Source organism: Thalia democratica, chromosome 5 (genome assembly GCF_965202585.1).
Source record: "Thalia democratica chromosome 5, ktThaDemo2.hap1.1, whole genome shotgun sequence".
Taxonomy (NCBI): domain Eukaryota; kingdom Metazoa; phylum Chordata; class Thaliacea; order Salpida; family Salpidae; genus Thalia; species Thalia democratica.
The window spans coordinates 44051969-44074061 of NC_139169.1; the positions used below are offsets into that span (position 1 = coordinate 44051969).

Here is a 22093-nt window from a genome sequence, read left to right on the forward strand (position 1 = left end):
AATAGTTTCTGCTACTTATTTTAGTCAATCAAATGAATTTAACATGTAGTTTTAACTTATGTAGTAACAAGAAATTTATCTAAGCTCTATGAGTTGAATTATTTTCATAATTTTTTAATACTATATATTTAAAAAAAGAGGTAATTCTATAAAACAAAGCTTGTAAAAAATGAATTTTTTGTTGACAAAAGTTATGTTTTTACTCTAAACGTTTTTTAACTTTAAAATTTAAATATGTTTATGCACTCCATAATTGTAACATATTTAATCATAGTATATTTACTATTCTTTTAAGCATAGATAAGTTATAAAAACAAGTGTTAAACTACCTCAAACGTGAAATTTTTTATACACTATTGATAGTTTATAATGAATGCTATATATTTATACCGTTTTTGATATCAGGTTATACTAGCTGTAGTGTGTTATATAGATAACGTAAGTTTGTGTTTTTTTTTACTTTACTAAAGAGATTTCAAAAAACAAAACAACTTAAAAATTGAAAGTAAAAAAGTTATCAATGCTAAAAAAGATTAATATGATTTAAAAAGGCAGATTTTGAAAACATCATTAATTACCTGCCAAAAAATAATTAGACCTGAGAATTTAACAATCAAAAAATCTCCAACATTTTTATGACCAAATCATCAGCTCAACTTAACTTTTTACACCACTTTTTTCTAAAAATAATAAAAGTGAGAGATATCCATCTCACATAAAAAATTGTTAAACGAAAAATTCATCCTATAAAAATAAAGTAAAACAAATAAATAATTTTCTAAAGATTATAAAAACAAGTCAAAAGAATATCAATTAGTCGTTAAAAAATACAATTTTGAATATGAAGAAAAACTGTGCAAAGCACAAGTTTTATTTTTTTTATAGTTACGTAAAATCGAAACTTAATTTAAGTACTAAAATACATCTTTTATATGACAATGGTAAAGATAACAGTAACCTCAGATTTTGAAATAGCCTCAATTTTTAATAGAAGTTTTCAAAATGTACTTAAAAAAGATGATAACCACCAAAGTTTCAACCTAGCTCAAAAAGTTGTAGTAAAATGAAAAACATTTTTATAACTTATGAAGACATTAAACATTCAATTGATCACTTAAAAAATAAAGTTATTAGAACCCTAGAAAATGCCCCGCCCTATTTTATTAAGTATCCGAATCCATCAATAACTTTTCCACTTTCATCGATTTTTAAATGCTTAATATAATTAGTTGAAGTACCAAAACAATGGAAAATGTCTTTTGTTATTTCAGTCCATAAGAAAGGTTATACACACAAAGCGTTAAGCTATAGGCCAACATCTTTAACTGGTGGGTTTTCTCGAATTTTTGAACAAATTTTATTTATGAAAATTCTAAATTACCTTTTTAACTATAATTTACTATCTGATAAACAATTTGGTTTTCTCCCTAACCGCTCATCAAGCATCAAACTATTAACATGCTTAAATTCATGGATAGTACTTTATCTCAAAAACGATTATTAAAAATATTAAGTCAGTATGGATTACATGAATCCTTAGTGAAGTAGTTCAATAGTTTTTAATTGGGAGATCACAAAGAGTGGTCATTATTGATATGCTGTCAGACCCTTTAACGATATACAGTGGAGCACCACAAGGTGGTGTAGTTGGTTTCCTTCTTTTTTTTTAATTTACATTAACGATATTAATTCAAACATTGGTATTAAAGTGATATGAGTTTATTTGCAGATGGTACACAAATTTTTAGTGAGTCAAATATCTCTTTACAAACTACTCTAGGTAACATCTACAAATGGCTAAAAACAAGAAAACTTTATTTAAATCCTAACAAATGTTTTAAGAAAAACAAACCGTTTGACCCGATTGACATATTAATCTACAACACTAAAATACCAACAGTTAGAGTTTTTGAGGATCTAGGAATATATTTTTAAAAACATAAAATTAAGTTAACCAATAGATTACTTATATAAATTCTTTCAAAAAATATAAATAAGATCAAGTTTTCAGAACAAAATATATTTTATGCTTATTTCATCAGTTGTATACTAAGCAATAAAAATAAAATTCTAAATCTGGCTTATATAGTGAAAATGTAATCAACGTAAAAGTAATAATAATAATAAAGCAAAGGGTAATTAACAATACATAAGTACTTCAAATTACAATGCAACTAAAAAATTTATAAAACATAGTAACAACTTATAAAACAATTTAAAAATCAACGAAACATTATAATCAAATCTTTATGTTTACACAACTTAGGTTTTCTTAACAATATAAAAATAGCCTCAAGTTTAATTAAATCAGAAATGTGAAAACAATTTCTAATAGTTGTAAATCTTTTCAAGTTACAATTACTTGCAAAATTAAGTTTATCTACTAGGTGTTATGCAATAGCAGATCTTTTTGTAGCATTTACTACTCTAAAGTATTTAATTTTCTTATTACTTATATTACTCATACAAAATTCATCGATACTTTTTGGAATATGCTCCTTTATCCTTTTGCCAAATTGTCTTGAGGTCATTCCGACATAACTAGCTTCACAGAAGCAGTTAAACTGGTAAACTACCATAATTTTTTTAAACTCTGCTATCGGATCTTTGCCCCCAGGTCTAATCATTGGTTAGGATTCGAAAATACCGATCGGCTTTGCCGAATGATTAGTCCCACTTACCAATTGAAAGATATTTCTTTCTAAAATTCTTGAGTTCTTATTGACATAAGGTAGTACTAAAAGATACAAGTATTTCTCCGGCCCTGCTGGCTTTATTTTGTTTAAACTTTTAAGATGTAAATTAATTATTTTATTAACAAGTTCTTGTTGATAGCCATTTTTATTTAGTATCAGTTTTATATGTTTTATTTCATCAGCAAATAATTTTCTTGAACAGATTTTATGTGCTCGATGACAGAGCGTTCTTATCAAATTTGTCTTTCTCTTCATACTACAAAATGAATGAAGTTTATATAATTCCCACTAAAAAGTTTAAAACAAAGTGTGGTAGTTTACTAGTTTAACTGCATCTGTGAAGCTAGTTATGTCGGAATTACCTCAAGACAATTTGGCAAAAGGATAAAGGAGCATATTCCAAAAAGTATCGATGAATTTTGTAAGCTTTATAAAATTATTCTTCTCTAAGTTAGGTTTTTTTATTTCATATAATTTGTTAACACTTACCTTAATTGATTCTTTTAGTGGTACATTGGTGAATAATTGCTTAACATCAAATGATATTAAAAGTGTATTAGTTGATTTAGCGTAGCTGATCCTTTCAATAACCTCAAAAGAGTCATTTACAACAAACTGTGAGAATAAACTAAAACCAGCTCTAATAAAAAATTCAGAAATCTGGCTATTTTGTGTTGTAGAGACTTAATCATCGACCGAATAGGTCTAAAAGGAATATGTTGTTTATTCAGTTTTGGAAGACCGTACATCCTCGGCCTAATTGAACCAATTGGTTTAATAGCCATGAAACTAGATTGTTCAATCTTCTTATTATAAACCAGCTTTTTTAGAAAATCAATAATTAATTTCTCTTATTTACTCAAATTTACTGGTCTGTCCTAACTTTACAAATTATGTTGAATTGTTTAAAATCTTATTCATTTTACTTAAATGTTCTGTTTTAACCAATAAAACAACACCTGAGCCTTTATCAGGTTTTGCTATAACAATTTTATCGTTCTTTTTGATAGTATTAATTGTGTTTACTACTTCATTTGTATTGATGAACTGACTTTTGTCCGGTATTGTTTCTTGTATAAATGTGGGTAATTGCTAACAAGTTAGCCTTAAATGTATTGAAATTATTGCCATTCTTAGTTTTAATACCACTAACTTGATTAAGAAAGCTTTCTTAATCAAGTGAGTGGCCTTAACTAGCATGATTATACTAAAACAATACCGGATATACAGATATACATAATAAAACGTGCGGATAAACTTCCTTTGATACACTATTTTAAAACTACATTTATATATTAAACTTAAAAAAGATCTTAGTTTTGACAAAGCAAACCAAAAAAGATACTTTTTGTGGGGCTCAAATGTCCTTTTCATCTTAACTTATTATTAAAAATCGCTGCTAAGAACTTGATTTTTTTTTGCTTAATAACAAAGTCATTAACATAAACACTAGAATCACAACTTTATGTATTTCTATCAAATATTAGAATTTTAACTGGACTATATGTTTAGCACGCAGTCATTTATAAAAAAAATCAAACTTCATATTTCTAACATTATTAACATAATCAGTATGTTGTTGGTTACTTAATCAGCTACAAACAACCTTACTTTTACCTTTATAGCGAAAAAATCTTTTCAATAAATACGCACCTAAACAAGAACATCATTTAAGATTTAATGCTCCAAAACATCATAATTTTTGACATTAGATTCTGCCATTGAAACAACTTTTAATTAGGTTTAATACTTATCATTTACTTCATTAACAACAGCATTTTATAGTTTAGAGCAATAAAAAATTTTGCAGGTCAGGAAAATTATAAAACTTTTATTCAACTAACCTCTATGATCTGGTTTGTTGCTAACACAGTCGTACGAAAATGTTTAATTAATTAGTTCCCAGACTACGGAATACTAATTGTACTAGGTGTTTTACTTTCAAAACCTCACTATAAGATAAATAAATTTTTCATTATGATTTTGTCAACTTAGACATTCTTCGTTTAACTAGTTAGATTTCTTGTTTCCCAAATTTATAAAGTTTTTTTAATGTTTATCTCATTGAATATTTTTTCGTTAAATAAATATAGTTCTTTTAATTTAACTAAAAGAAAATTGCAGAGTTTTTATTTATTTCTAAACATATCATTACTGTATAAAATTACTGCTTTATACCTAAGAGACTATTACTTTTTAGACGAGAAAATAGTTTTATTTTTTGTTTTCTAGGGTAAAACTTAAAATAATTTACTTTATTTAAACAGAATAAAGTTTTCTTTAATGTTAGTTGCTTACTTAACAGATTTTAATTGTTAAGAGGTCTTAAGTACTTTCACAAAACTATTTATATTTCTTAAATAGAAAATGCAACTTAAGGGCATAGGGGGGGTGGGTAAAACACTTTTTTTATGTAGTTTTTACTAAGCTACAAGATGCTTTTTACAGATTGAAAAAGTTCAAAATAATTTTTGAGATATAGCCGGTCAAAGTCGGAGGCAACAATAGGATCCTTATGGGAGGTGCAAACTAAAACGGCAAAAATAGACTATTTCACTAAAAGTCTATCGTCTCCTACGTTTTTTGAGATAACTACCTCAAAACTTCAGAGAGTGTTCCTTGATATATTTAAAAAATTATATCGGATAGAAATTGAAAAAAATATATATATAAAAAATAAACAAAAACAATACAGATGTTGGGTATACAATACTTTTCGTATAAAGGTACACTTATAACTATTTCTAACTTCAACTATCGATATTTTTCATAGTAATAAATCTATTTTGCATACTTAAAGTACATATTTTTGGCTATTTTTAATTAATATTTGTATAAAAACTATACATCTAAGTTTATAAATACTTTATTCAATAACAAACTTCAAATAGAGTATGTAAATTTTAAAGATTTAATCAGTAAAAAAAAGTGTTACTACCAGACATTTCAAAATAATTTTCAGTTTAGTTACCTTACCTGTGTCTTAAACTTAAATCAAAAATGCAAAGAGTTTGCATATAAAAACAAGTACAGAGAAAATATTTAAAAAAAAGTTTTCAGTAAATAATGAATGTATTTTATTTTGTAAAAACTTAAAAGCACAGTTTTAACAAAGCTCGAGGTTGTTCTGATATAAACAAATTTTTCAATTATTGGTCACTAACACTTAAGAAATTTTTTCTAGGATTTGAACGTACACGTTATTTGGTCTACTTTTAGTTTTAAATTAAGTTTAAAGTTAAAAATCGTGTAAAGTAGTACACAATCATTTAAAAGATATTGTTAAGTTACTTTAGATGTGTTTTAAGTAAAAAAAATGTTGATGATGACAAAAAAAAATATCTAAATGTTAAATTTATGGTGTCAAACCAAAATTTTACTTACTAACATCAAAAATTGTTTAAATTCCAGATTTAGCCTAAATTGTCATTATCCATGTTTTTCTAGGATTCCAAGTTTAGCAGCCAACCTGTTACAGTTACACATTTCAATTATAGAGTTTAATTTATTTCAAAAACTTTACAGCCAAAACAATATTTAGAAATTTTAGACACAATAGTAAAGTAGCTTTTAGAAAAATAAATAAATAGTAATAAAAAAACTTTTTTAACAATAGAAGACAATTTATTTAAGTGTTTGCAAAATGATAAGTGCTAATTAAATGATAAATCTGAATTTTTTGTACTTATTAATAAGTATTTAATTAAAAAAAATTTAGTATGTAATATTTTATTGTAATAGTAGAAAACTAGTTTTAGGTTTTTTAAATAATAATGATAGTCATTATAAATAATATTATTATGAAATCATTTACTTAAAAACAAGTGTATTTTCGTTTCAAAAACTTTATTTAAAAACATTTTTAAAATCTGCATCATTTATAAATGTTCAACTATTAAAGGTATTTATAAAAATTATATTTTATTAAAAAGGCTACACATAATTCAAAATTACCTGTAGTACTCTAAAATAATTATCAATAAACTTTCTCAAGGTTTCTTTAAAAATTAAATTCAGTGTAAAAATAAAATATTCTTATTAATTAAGGGTATCAAAAATTCTAGTGAATTAAATCTTTATTGCTTCAATTTACTGTTGCAAACTCTATTAATATTTTAAACATTGTATAAAAACTAAATTAGATAAAGATAAAATGTTTTTGTTAGAGAAGAGATTAAAACTCTATCTGTGGTAAATGACTCGATAACTGAAAACTTTTTTTGTATACAAGGTCCTTGGACCTAACTTTTGGAGAACTTGTTTTTGACGTTTAATTAAAAATTTACAACAAAACCTTACAAAAACAATGTTCAATATTTTGAACCTAAGCAGCTGTTATCCTTTTAAAATATTACATTAATTGACAACAAGCTACACCTAGCATATAACTTTCCTAACTTATTAATTATTCTAACATTGCTAAGATCTATGAACAGATTTTACTTGATAAAAAAAAGTTTAAAGAAGCTTGAATCTAAAAACCTTTAACACAGTGATTTTTTGAAATCTATAAAAGTTTCACTGAAAATTTCAGTCATCACTGAAATCGCTGTCTTCGGATGAAAACTCGCTGCAGTCGTTCTTCATTCCCTCCATCCTCTCTACCATCTGCTCGTGAATTTCCCGCTCCTCTTCTCCGTCTGCACGGCACCTCATCTTCATCAACATGGAAGTTTTCTTTGAAAAGTCCAACACTTCCCTGCACAGCTTCCCTGTTTGCTGGCACGAGCTCAGTTGCGCGCAGACGACCGCCGACTGATTCTTGCATCTCTCGTCATAACTCGCCGCATCTTTACTGCCGCTTCTCCCTTCCAAGTCGACGTTCGAGTTGAAGATGTCAGGGAATGGAGTGCGCACCTTCAGCGGGTTTTTGAACTTTCTGACGAAGTTGGTGTCCTCTAGAATGTGCCCGCTGGCGTACTTGAAGTGGAAGTTGACCGCTTCTGCACTGAGTACCGTCGAAGTGCCCACCAACGAGGTCATCTGTCCGAAAACTTGGGCCATCGGATCGTAGGTGCTGAAACAAGGCGTCAAAGAAGTCAGTTGCCCGTCAACAGTGGGTACCTTGTTTTTTAAAAAGTACTGGCAGGGGAAGGAGCCTTTCAGCGATAGAAGCTTGTTGGTGCCGCCAGCAACCAGAGACTGCTCGATGTCACCCAGCGTCATCTGCTTGTTTAAACTTCGAGTGGGCATCATTGCAGCTTCGTAGCAAGCTGCCAGAACAGCGCTTGTGTCATAATCGCTGCTAATGTTACATTTTGTGTTTGGCATTTCTCGATGGGTTTTCGAGAAGAGAGTAGATCGCAGCGACATTGGAACGACGTAGCTGCTGTATTCCAGCACGCTGTTCAGAGAAAACACGGTTGACAGGTAAGAATCCAACTTGCCGTCCAGCGTGTCTTGAGAAGGTTGCAGGGACGGACAGGTCAAGTGGGTGGCTTTGCGCTTGCTCGTGCCGTACTCGTCACACAAATGCTGCAGGCACAAGTCAGTGAAGCCTCCGAAGCCGCCTTGCATGTCGCACAAGAGGTTGAAGCCCTGAAGGTAATCGCATTCCTCAGCGAAAAATCTCACGTTCTCCGTGAAGTCTTCGAATATGGAGGATGGCTTGGTGTTGTTGCGAGTTTGCAGCCAGCTGTTTGAATATTCTCTGTTGTTGATAGCGCAAACTGATCTGTAAAATTAGTGTTTATAACATGTTGTGTTTAATTGATTTTAGAATAAGACTTCTTTTTAATGATAAGCAATTATTTTGGGAAATATTTAAACAGTATATAAGTGTTTATAGCTAATGGATTTAATAAAATTAAGTAAAAAAAAAACTGTATATAAATCAAAAGTATGGTTTTTCTTAAAATTAAATTTGTGAAAAGTTTATGAATTTAAAATAAGTAACCTTAAAAGTAGATTTTTTGTGCAAACAACTGTGGACTTTTAAAAAAGTTTAAGCATTTTTATAACTTTTAATAAAAAAACAAAAAGTATTATTCTTTACCTATTTTTTTAAATTGCTTGGAAGCTGAAATAAGTCAAAAAAGTAGATTCAGATAAACTATAAAAAGTAATTTACAAAAGCAGTTTATAAAAAATTGGAGCTATTTTCTTCCAAAAAAACATAATTACAATAAATTGTTTAACTTCGAAGTTTATAATTTTAAACATCCTACGTTGTATTTAAGAAAAAAATAATTGACCATTAAGTTTTACAAACACTTCCTATGATAGAAGCAAAAACTGTTACTAATCTTTCAGTTTAATTATTTTGAATGTTTTCATTAGTAGTTAAAAGAATAAAAATATTTATATGTACTAAAATGTTCTATTATATAAATCTTTATTAACGTACTTTGAAATACCTTAGACATTATCTAAAACTCTAATCAAACAAAACACAAGTTATTGCAAGAAATATACAATAAATATTATACTATTTATAATTTACAACTTATGTAAACCACAAACACAAACAGTAAAGTAATAAGCAATATTCACATACACTACACAATTACAAAACTGAACTAAACAGCTAGTTGAAAACTCTAAGCAAATGGGTAGTATAGGACTGCAGTTTTTTAACAAATATTTGTTCATTACTAGCAGTTTCTAATTTATTATTAAATTGTTTTAATATTTTAAAATTATCAACCATTTATTTCATTTTGAATTGATTAAAACACTTGTTTATTAGGTTAAAATCATTTTTTACTTTATTATTAGGTCCTTTTAGGAAACGCGTTAATAAAATCTAGCTAAGTACTAAGTTTTGCTTTTTCCTATCTAATATGCAGGGTTGCTACAGATTAAGCTGAGAAAAATTTCCTGACTTTTTACTAAAATTTTCCTGACTTTTTCAAAATAAACTCATAATTTAAACTTATTATAAAATACATAATCAAACACTTATAACTATATATATATTTCAATCTTATTTTTATACAGGTTAAAACATCTTTTTTTTTTGCTGAAATCAATCATACAACTTTCATTACATAATTAGAGTTCAAAAAAATGATTAAAACAAGTATAATGCAGTAGATTTATAACAAGTTAATAAAATAATCTGCTTTTACTTGCTTTTCATATTAAAACACAACTTTGAAAAAATTATAAAGAGGTAAAGTATACACAAAAACTTGTTTCATAAAATACTAAACTTAGTGTATAATTATAAAGAACTTTGATTCTAAAATTCTGCAAGATAAACTTTTGTGTATATATCACAGTTTCACAATAGAAATGTCCTTACCACAGACCATCAATACTTAAAAGCATAAAAAACTGCTTGTTCAACTAGGGTAGTTGTTTGATATATAAATAGAAGAATTTTGCATTTTTATAAAGAATATTTTATTAGTTTTTACCAGATGAAGGCATAAGAAATTAAGTAATTTTGTAAATTTCTAGGAAAATTTTGCAGTTTTATTCTGATTATAAAGAATTTTTATTTTATTTTTTTACCTTTTGAAGGCTTTGGAAAATAAAGAATTTTGTAAATTTGAATTAAGAAAATCTGACGTTTTTCAAATTTTGTCAAGTTTTCAGACTTTTCTTGACTTTATTCAAAAATCACCATTTTCCCTGACTTTTTTCATTTTTTTAGTTTTTTCTGACTCTCCTGATCTTGTAGTAGCCATGAATATGGTATAAAATATTTGTGTACATCAAAGTAAATGCCAGTGTTGTATTAAAACGAATTATATACTAAAAAATGAGTATTGTAGGAAACAAAAAAAATGTAAATTGATGATAATAAAATACACAACAAAACTACACTTTTCAAAACAGCTATTTTTAAACTTTTATTTAAACTTCATTTATTTACATAGATTAAAAAAAAATATTAAAAGAAAAATAAATTGTCATAAGTTTAGCCTCTTTAATCAACAATTACAATGCCTCAGTGTAATGGAAACTTCATTACTATAATTTGCTTAAATTTACAGTAGCAATAGCTAGTAAGAAGTTATTTTAAGTATTTTTAATATTGTCTTTGTCAAAAATTTAGCTACAATTTTAAAAAATAACAATTAATTTTAGTTTTATTAGTCCCACCTACTATCTACACACTATCTTAAATAATTCTTATCTTACATGAGAATGATAAAAACCATGGAGTTAATCTTTGAATAAATACCATTTTGATACTTAAAAAAAAGTTTAAGATATAACCTTGGGTGGTAAATTAAGCGTTTAAAGTCGCTCCAGGCTTCAACATCCAAGTTATAAGCCTTGTTTTCTTCAGTCAACTCTTCTGCATTTCCATTATAAAACTCATCCTGATTTTCTAAATCTAGCAGAAACTCATTTCTGTCTTCTCTCTCAGCTTGTACATTTAATGTTTCTTCGTCCCATAATGCTTTTCAGAATTGTAAGAATAAAAATTCAGAAAAAGGGTTAATGACTTGATTTTTAAAATTATTTTTATCTTTCAAAACAATAAAAACTATACAGCTTATACCAAAAACTAGATATGATTTAAACTAATAAAATATATTTGAATAAATTGACAGTAAAATTAAAAAGTTATATTGATGGTTGCCACTTGTTTTTGAGAAAATTCTTCCAGGTTTTCTGAATTTCTTACAGGTTTTTGAACGTACACATTTTAGGTCTATTTTTTGTTTTAAATTAAGTTTAAGGTAAAAAACTATGTTAAATTGTGTTACAACATTAAAAAGATACTGTAAAGCTACTTTAAATTTGCATTTTAATAAAAAAAAAAATTTGATGATGACAATTTTTTTTATCTCTATTGTATATTTTTTGTGTCAAAACAAAATTTTACTACTTAGCATGTAAAAGTTATTTAAAATTCCAAGTTGTTCCAAGTTGTCGTAGCCCAAGTTGCAAAAGTCTAGGTTTTCTCAGGACTTCAGGTTTTGTGGCAACCCTGTATATGACTAAATAATAAACTTTATTAGAAATTAAATGTTATATTTTTGTTTATTTCAATATAAATATTAGCTGTTATATTTATTTTAAAGTTCTTTAAAGACATTAAAATTTAGTCAAAAAATGGTGTAATGTTAAAAAGAACAAAACATTGATTGCTAAAACTTTATTATTCAGGAAGTGAAAAAAATCAAATTTTTAAAGATACTTACTAGCAACGTCTTGATTAAAATCATCATACAAAGCAGTATGGTTTATAGCAAGGCTTTTGAAATTACAAGCCGCATCAACTACTACCAAACGTGGCAGATATGTTTCCTGATTGTTAAGACTCTTTCCAGCTCTGAACATGACATCATGATTGATCTCAGTTTTTATATTTTCGCCAGGATAAATGAAATTAGACTCCTGAATATTCCACCAGTGAGTTCCAATGTAGTTTGCATAGTTACCAAGCTGAAGTGTAATTATCTCACTAGCGTTAAACGACATAATAATTTATCTAAATTAATCTAAAAGTATAGTTGATAATAATAAGCAAAAATTATAAAATTTAACTTAAATACTTGTACATTAAACTAATAGTTAATAAAAGTAATATTTTAATTAAGACATTTTTTATTTAGTTTTTTTTAGAGATAACAGTTAAAAAAAACATAAGCTAAAATTATCTACAGCACTGTAACTTAGCAAGACAAAAACTAGCCTAGGTGACTAAAAACTAACCTGAGTTTGTTATAGAACGTTTAAAAATTTTTGAGACACCTCACAACTTAAATTTATGCAGGTATTAAATACAAACAAAAAAGTTGGTTTAACTCAAACTTATTAAAAATCTATCGAAAAATAATTTTTTATTAAATTTTAAAACTAGTCAGACTATTTTCAAAAAAAAACAAATTAGCCAGGGTCAGCCTTAGTTTTTCAAAAAAATCAAATTAAGCTGAGTTAGTTTATGTTTGTGGCAACCCTGTACAGGAATAATTATTGTTTTTGACTATTTCACTTATTACAACAAAGTATGTTTTTTAACTGAAAAGGTTATTATTTTAATTCTAACAAAAATTAAAAAAAATTACAATTTAAAATATTTTATTTTTACACTTTAACTAACTTAATTGTATATTTATTTATCACTTTTTTATAGTAACTAGTTATGAAAATAGAAAGGCCTTCCACAAGAAACTATAGATTTGTAGTTGCCAGTATACATTATAAAAAAACAAAACAATAGTTTTGAAAAAAATATTTAACTGGCTTCCAAAATTAGTGCTTCATTTTCTAGTGCATAACTTTTCTATTGTTTGTAACTTACTTTGAGTAATTTTAATTGTAAAATTTGTATTTAATATTATAACAATATTAATGTTTGGTTGAGTTTTTTGGTACAACTAATAGGGTTGCCACTCGTTTTTTCAATTTTTTTTCCAGATTTTCCAAATTTCTTCCAGGTTTTTAAAAGTACACATTTTTTGGTTTATTTTTAGTTTTAGGTTAATTTCTTTATAAGAAACTGTGTTAAATAGTACAAAAACATTGAAAAGATACTGTGAAGTTACTTTAATTGTGTTTTTAATAAAAAAAATTTTTGATGATGCAAATTTATATGATAGATTTTCTGTGTCAAACCAAAATTTTACTACTGATAATGTTAAAATTTTTAAAAATTCCAGGTTTATGATTAAATTTCCTGGTTTTTCCATGTATTTTTCAAAATTTCTCAAATTCCAGGTTTTTCCAGGTTATTTTTGCCTAAATTGTCGAATTCCATATTTCCAGGTAAAGTGGCAACCCTGAACTAAGCTTAAAAGCTAAAAACAGATCATCAGGTAAAAAAAGATAAACAGTATTTTAAGATATTTAAAAATAAAATAATATAATTATTTATAATTGATAGCAACTAGTAAAAATAAGCACTAATAAGTATTTTTAAGTTTTAATGGTAATTAGTAATTAAGTAAAATCTATGTGTTTTTTATAGAGTTTATAAATAGCTATTTACAAAAATGCTATAGCTACATTAGAATTAATAAAAACAAATTGTACAGTAATCTTACTTTATCGTACCAACATATGTTTCTGTGTGTTAACGAATCAACACACTTCAACTGGGTTCTGTAAAAAAATAATTACTGTAATGAAAGAATAGAAGCATAGAATAAAGTAGGTGTATACATGTTTTCATAAAATAAAATATTTTCTACAGATAATAGTTAATAATAGTTAAAATACATAGTTTTTACAGAAAATATTTTATTTTAATGAAAACATGTATACACCTACTTTATTCTATGCTTCTATTCTTTCATTACAGTAATTATGTTGGTACAATAAATATGTTGGTACATATGTTGGTACAATAAAGGAAGATTACTGTACAATTTGTTTTTATTATATTCCAGTGAAGTTACTTCACTAGGATCTTTTGTTAGCAAACCATTAAACCTATATTTTTGAACAGTTATATTAGAGTTATAAACATGTAGGAAAAAATTATATTAAATTAAATTATGGGTATACAACAAACAAAACAAGTTTGAAAACAAAAAACTATTTAAAAAACAAATTAAAATCACAATAAATTAAGTTTTAAAATTAGACAATCTGAAATTAGGACAAAGGGCCGCGAGCTTTTTTTAATTTTAATTATTTATCTGTGTTGGATTTGGCAATGGTCATTCTTTCCAAATTCTATAGAAGTGCACATTTTTGGTTTTTGTGGGGATTGCATAGTGTTTTGTGCATAGTGAACCATAAGATGTTGCTGCAATCTAGCTTTATATACCCAAAAATTTGTTGGATGGATTTATTAGATTTGAAGCTATTCTTAAAATATACCCTTGTAGAGCCTATGTACTCTTTAGTGGTGTTTTGATGGGATTTTGTAGCTTTTTTTATTCCTTTAAGCAGGGATTGACCATTAAAATAAAACTATGTATTATATTTGCAGCAGCAGAGTTTGGCAGTCAAACTTGGTTTGTTTAGTAATTTAAGTCAATTCATGATAGAAAATTTCACCAACCACTAAAATAAACATCATTTTATCAGGATAACTCTTTAAATTTCTATTTAAGTTACAACTAAAAACTTGAATACTAATGGCAGATTAAAGTTAATAATACATAAAAATGAGTCAAACAAAATAATTTCATAATATCTATTTTTTGTTTCCTTTAAGTATAATAACAGATTTATATACACTGATACTATTTTGAAACTTTGATGGTTTGAGGTGTTTTGGTAAAACAAGTAAAATAAAAATATTATAGTCAAGGGTTGCCATTTTTTGTAAAAAGTAGGCTTGGGTGAGCAAAAACTATCCTGAGTTAAATCAAGATAGTCTAAGTTTCAAGAAAATTAAAAATAAACTTACTATTCACCAAAAGAAAAAAAAAACTATTTATTAAGCTTTAATACATAAAAATACCAAAATAATAACAAAAGGATACAATATTTACATTTTTTAAACAAAAATATACTTTAAGTCATACAAATTAGTCTAAAGTTGAAAAAAACTAGGCTAAGTCAGACCATATTTTACAGAAATTTTTATGTTAGCCTGAGTTTGTGAAAACTCTGATAAAAGCTACATAAATGCTATGTAGTTAATAAAAATAAATTTAAATATTGCAGTTATTGCAGTTTTAAAGTTTAAATGAAACTACTTTATAAGCAAATAAAAAATGGTAACGGGTCTAAACTGCACAAAGACAAAAATGCACGAGGTTACTAAACTGCACGGGGGGACTAAATTGCATGAGAACAAAACTGCACAAGTGCACAAAGCCAAAATTGCACAAAGACAATTTTGCACCAAGGGTCAATTTTGCACAAGTTACATTTTTGCACATGAGTAAAAAAAATAAAGAAAAAAATAGAAATAAAAAGTAAATAGAAAAAAAAAGTAAAAATAATAATTTACTTACTGAGGGTAAGGGTTAGGGGTAACAGTGATGGTAAAAAATAAAAAAAATTGGAAATAAGCAAAAATTAAAATAAATAAATAAAAATAACTTACCGACCGAGGGTTAGGGTTAGGGGTAACAGTGATAGTAAAATAAATAAAGACTAAGTTAAAAAAATAACAAAAAAAAAAACTATCTGTGAAAAACTGTCTGCTTGTGCAAAAATATATTTGCGCAAAAGTATTTTCGTGCAATTTTGTGAACTCCTGCAATTTTATCCCTTGTGAAATTTTGTATGCTCATGCAATTTAGACAGCTAACCAAAAAAAATAGCCCTTGTACCTTTAATCAATGAATAATGTTTTTAATTATCAATGAAAATTTAATGAAGTGGGCACTCAACACTAAAGATAGACAAAAATTTGTAACACAGATAAACATAATAATCTTGTTGTGATCCTAATGTTTTAAAAGAAGATATTTAAACTATTTATTTATTTTTAAAACAAATACATCTAATTGCCTAAGGTAGAAATAAAAAACTTGTTCTCATGTGTCACATAGCTTCCAAAGTTTTTTTGCACTGTTGCTCTTGATCAAAGGCAGCAGAAAAGTTTGTATAAAACAGGGTTGCTAAAGGTTTTTTGAATAATTTTTCTAGGTTTTTTAAACTTATTCTAGGATTTTTGGTTTATTTTTATTTAAAAAATTCAAGTTAAAGTAAAAAAAGTCTTAAATAGTGTAACAAGATTGAAAATATACTGTGAAGCAACTTTAAAGGTTTTAAAAAATAAAAACTTTGCTTTTCTATGATACATTGTTCTTGTTTAATTGAATTTTTATTACTTCACATGTAAAAAATCTTTAAAACTCCAGGCTTTTTACAGGTTTTTGTTCAAAACTACAGATTTTTCCATGATTCCATGTTTTAAGCAACCCTGATAAAACAATTGTAAAGAATAAAAGTAATAAAATGTGGAACTTAAGGTAACTGTCATTTTCTTCTTTTTTTTTTATGGTAGAAAAACATCAGAAAAACTATTTCATGGTCAATATTGGAAATAAAAGGTTAAAAAATAGCATTCATTATTAAACACTTAAAGTAGTAACTTTATAGTGTTTGAAATTATTATCTATATAATTTCTAATGATTAAGAAATGTTATGCATAGATAGCTAGATGATCCTTAAGTCTTTCTAAAATTTAGATTATCAACTAAAGAGTTAATTTTTGTCTTCTTCTTACTTGCTTTAGTTTCAAAATAATCATATTTAGAAGAATTTATTGTTAGGGTAGATTCCCTAAAAAGATGTTTAAATAGAACAAACCGTTTTTTTACAACTATTATGCTTAGTTTTAATTTTAGGCTCTAAAACTCTTTGGTTTTGTTTGCCTAATTTAGTAGTAAAGTAAAACCACAAAACCAATTTTTTATATTTTTACGCTGGTGACAATAATAAATTTTTTTTTTAATACTCTTTGTATGTGACTTAAATTTGTTAATGCTTGTAGGGATAAATGTAGTTAAAAAAATTTTAGCATGTTAATAAAAAAATAGCACTAGATTGTCAGATTTCGTTTGGCGGTTTTTTGACAGGTATGATACCAAACTAAAATGGAATGGATCGTCCTTCACCACGCCAACAACAACATCAGCAGCGCGAGTAAGATGTGCCAAATATGTAACTTTGAACGAATGATAATTGTAGCAGAAGGTAGACAGAATACAAATTAATTTTAAAATTACCTTAAATATTTCCAGCACAGTATACTTTTCTTTATTGGATTTCTTTTTTTCTTGATCGTAGTTAATTATTTAGGAAGTTATACTTCAGAAATTTTTAAAAGAAATCTGCAATATTTTTGCTTAAAAAAATCTACGACTAGTTTCAAAAAATCATTCTCAAGTAGATATAAGAATTAGTAGTAAACAGTTACTAAATAGAACACTTGATATTTCAAACAACTGTGTACAAAACCGACAGTTCTTCTTCAACTAACATCTTGGCGCTTTCTCACCTTTCATTTCGTTTTTATTTGAACAGACACACAGTCACTTTATATATATCAACATAACTATATATCCTTAATTAATACGTAATTTTTATTTATCTGTTTTTATATGTTTATTTTTATACATGTCACTTTTCTTACTCGACTGTATAGTTTTCATATTCCTTTATGTGTTAAGTTCCAAGTTTAATTGGAAACCTGTATTCAAATCAAAAACAAACAGTGCTTTTTTACCTACTACGCCCAAAAAATCAGCTAGAAGACTTTTCACTGCAGGTTTATACTTAGCACATATGACCGAACCACCTTGTTGTTTTTATGCCTTAAAATTTAACTTTTATATGAAATAAAAACTCGTAATTTATTACATAATTTAACTTGTTACAAATTAAAAACACCTTTATAAGATCTTTTTTATTTTGATACCCGACTGCTCTTTCTAAAGTAATAATTAATTATATTGCTTTATATGTATACAGTTTAAGTTGTGGTGTCTTTTTGTGTATGGTGCTGTAATTTAATTATTAGTCAAAGCTTTGAAAGCTTTATAAATTTTTTATTTATTTTGTGCTTTCTTTTTTTTTTTTTAAGTTCAATTTATAATTTTAAGTTATAGTTAAGTTTACTTTCGTTATAATTTAGGTTCAACTATTATAAATATTTTATAAATATATATTATCCCAAGTTTCTACAGACTATTGATTAAAATATTAATTCAATAATAAATGTATGTTGTTTTCCTTCTTTTCATTTAAAATTAATTACTTATTATTTTGTAGTAAATGCAAAAAAGTCTTTAAAATTAAAGTACCATACTACTTTTTCAAAATATAAAGAATAAATTATCTAGTTCGTTAGTTTAAATTAAGTGACTTATTTAAATGTTAACATATAAAAGCGTATTATTATAACGTATTTATTATATGTTTTTTTCAATGATGAGCAGCGATTAAATATTTTGAATTAGTAGTTTCTTGATTTTCATTTAACTGGTTTTACAATATGATTTGTTATTTAATTTTGTATTTTTGCTTTATTCTATCTAATTTGGACTTAGTAATTACAAAAACTGTATAGTTTTATAACAGTCGAATTCAAATTTATGTATTGTATCTATTATTACTCATTAATCTACAATAATCTATAGTATTTTTTTTTAACAGACACATATATATACCTACTTTAGCTTCTATTCTTTCCTTATAATATTTCTTTTTTTACAGAGCTCCGTTGAAGTGTGTTAACCCGTTAACACACAGAAATATGTGTAAGTGTGATAAAAAAAGAATACTGTTTAATTTGTTATTATTGAAAAATATTAAACATAGGAAATAAATCTAGAAAAGTTTACTTGAAAAAGTTTGAACATTTTTGTTTTCAAAAATTTTCAGACTTTCAAAAATCAACAATTAGAGTATTAGACGTTACCAGACTATTTTTACATTTTTAAATTCAGACTTTTAGTTTAGTTTTCATAAATCTAAAAACCTTTTTAGAATTAATAACTAAAAATCACAAGTTAGCAACAACCTTTTAGTTTTTTAAATGTTACACTTCTGTATTAATGCAATTGTTTTCGTAGTTACCAAAACTCTTTACAACATGTTTATAATTTCATCGCTAATCACTATAATCACTAATTGAATCTTATTTTTAAGCGGCTGATAATATAAAATAAAAGTAGATATATTTAAGGTAAATTGGTTATGATATAAAATAGCTTTTAATATCTAACTGAATTTCTGCGTTAAATTATTTTAAACATATTACATAAACTCTAAATTTTATAGTTAAAATTAAGAATCTAAAAGACGATTTAATAAAGTTTATAAAAAAAATAAAATAAATAAACTTTATCAATGAGAACATATGAAAAATTTGCAACTTTTAAAATAAAAACTAGCTTAACAGTAAAAATAGTAATCAAATTTTAATTAATTCATAAAGAAAATTGTCAGTGATTATAAATTTAAAAACCTGTTAAGCTAAAAATAAAAAATATAAATAGGAAAGCAGATATTAGTCCATTAAGAAAATAAATTGCAGAGGATATATTGTACCAATCAGAATGACGCTACCATATTTAAACAAATTGTAAAATATGAGGTGTTACTCAAAAGAAAAACGGTTAAAAAGAACGATTAAAAAATTAATAAATATATACAGACTATTTACATATACTTAATTGTTTTAAAAGAATACGTTTAACATAAGAACTGATGTTATGGATTTAGCTGTTGTATGATTTTAAAATAATAACTAAATAAAAAACAAATATGTAGTTTGAACATATTTGTTTTAAGCTTGTTTAAAAATTAAATAATATGTTTTAGTGCAAAAAATTAACATCCGTATCTATGTTAAAAATTTTAATCATTAAAATTTAAACAAGTCTAATGTCCTAACAATATAAGATGAAGTATGCCGCAAAACTTTTTATTTGTTCACCTTATTTATTTTATTTTTTTTCTCTATGTAAATGAAAAACAAAGTTTTACAGAAGTAAAAATTAACGTTTTTTGCTAATCGTTCTACCTAGCAATGTTGCAAGATTTCAATTTTTTAAAAGCAACAAGTAAAAACAGGTAAACAGATTTCGTAGCGACATTATCATTCTGACAACTCTGCTTGCTAGACAAAAGTAATTTTATTTTACAAGATTCTAAATTAAGTTTTTCCAAAACTTTATATTACGTTGACATAACCTAGAAACACTTGAAGGTTAAGATACAGTGCTTCCAAACGGTAACTTTTTGGACTTATTTCTGACGGTTTAGTGACTAACGTTTGATGCGACAGAATCTGTATAATGTCTTAGAGAACAAATAGTTGAAATCTTAAGTGGTCAAACTTTTCGTTAACTTGATCTTGTCTCGCGGCATACGAAAGTCAAGGCAAAGGCTCTGTAGACTTTCGCCGATGTTTTCTTTGACAAGTTTGTATCATGAACAATTTTTATAGCATATTTTTCTTATTATTCAGAACAACTTAAAACATTTGAATGACTACAAGAATAAATTTAAAAAAAAAAATTTTGTGACAACTTTTTTGTTATACAAAAATTTACCTACTTGTACAAGTGTATAAAGTATGTTTCAGTAAGTAAACTGTTTGAGATTTAGAACAAAAACTAAAGAATATGTTACCTTTCGTCTAGAATAGACCTTGGTTCGAATAGTAAGTGTTTATGCGTTAGTGCTTTATGAAAATTGAACATAATCAATTATAAATAAGATTATAGAATATTATTTACTAAACTTAAAAAAAAATGTGATAACTTTAGTCAAACAATTTTAACTAAAACTACTTGTCTGTTATTAATAATCTAGACTTTGGAACTAACTATTTAGCGAATAAGTGTAAATATTACTCTAAATTTTTATCGTCATAAGTTTTTATAAATAAATTAATCTAATGTGTTTCTTTTCACCGTAAAGCAACTTAAGTGCATAGGTGCACGCTTTGAGAAACACTAAACTAAAATCCAGATCATTATGGTTTATTAGTTAAAGATTTATCATATATATGTAACCTAGACAAAAAGTAAGTACCTATTTAAGTTTAAAACTGCTATTATAATTAAATGATTTTTATAATATTAATCGACTAAAATTAAAAATATAGAAATAAACACTTAGATTTATTAAAAACAATTGCATTAGTTATTATATTTTGTTTTTTTCTAGTTTAGATAAATATATATGTACTGTGTATAATCTATTTACTGACTTTAAAACCAAAAATGAAAATTAAATATGATAAAAAACTTATAAAGTTTTCTTCATTAGATTTTAACTATTCTATATTTCTAAAACATTGTTTTTAAAATTATATTTTATTTCATTTTTAATACTTAAAGTCTTTATGCATTATTTTTTTATATATTATAAAAGATGTACAAAAAGATTTAAATAATTAAAGATTAAGTATAAATGAAGTAATATAGTAAGTAGTTAGTTTGTTAATTAAAAAATTACCTTGTAAATCTTTTGGTAGCAATCGATCTATTCAAAATTTTTATTGTGTTGAAGTTTTTTCACAAAATTTTATTTTACTTTAAAAGTTCATATTTTATGTATAATTAGTAAATACTTTAAAACCTTTAGAAAAAGTTATAATATGATTTTATTTTAACTTTCTTAAATTTAACAAGTTATTTTTGGCTTTTTAATGTTTTCTTAAATTTTTACCTTATCTGTAAATAACTTAGCTGACATCAAAACTTTGCTCTTGTCATAAACTATTTGCTAAAAGTAACATCTGACATGATCTATCAAAGTAATATAATGAGAAATAACTAGAATAATACTTGTTAATTTGAGTAACAACAACGTCTAGTCTAGTTTATATACCAACTTTACGATTTAACTTGTTAAAGTATTCGTGGTATAATGCGTGCAGAAATGTTTAAAAGTTTGAAACTGATCAAAATAAAACTTTTTTTGTATATCGCTCTTAATTTTGATAAATTTAAGTGCAGTAAGATAACAAAAATTTATTATCGTTATAAGTTTTTCTTATAGTCTTTTTTATTTCTTTCAAGGTAAAATAATTTAAAGTACTCTAACATAACTGTTTTTATTAAAA

General features: G+C 25.8%; 1 protein-coding gene across 1 annotated transcript; it reads right to left on the minus strand.

Annotated features, from left to right (window-relative positions):
* Positions 1 to 5677: 5677 nt before the first annotated feature.
* On the minus strand, positions 5678 to 12080 carry LOC145835545 (protein misato homolog 1-like). The gene is made up of 4 exons (XM_082943190.1): positions 11801 to 12080; positions 10866 to 11052; positions 7179 to 8370; positions 5678 to 6165 (listed from the first exon to the last, which is right to left on the minus strand). Exons 1-3 carry the CDS (start codon positions 12078 to 12080, stop codon positions 7227 to 7229), a joined length of 1611 nt encoding a protein of 536 aa, XP_082799316.1. The 3' UTR covers positions 5678 to 6165; positions 7179 to 7226.
* Positions 12081 to 22093: the final 10013 nt, after the last annotated feature.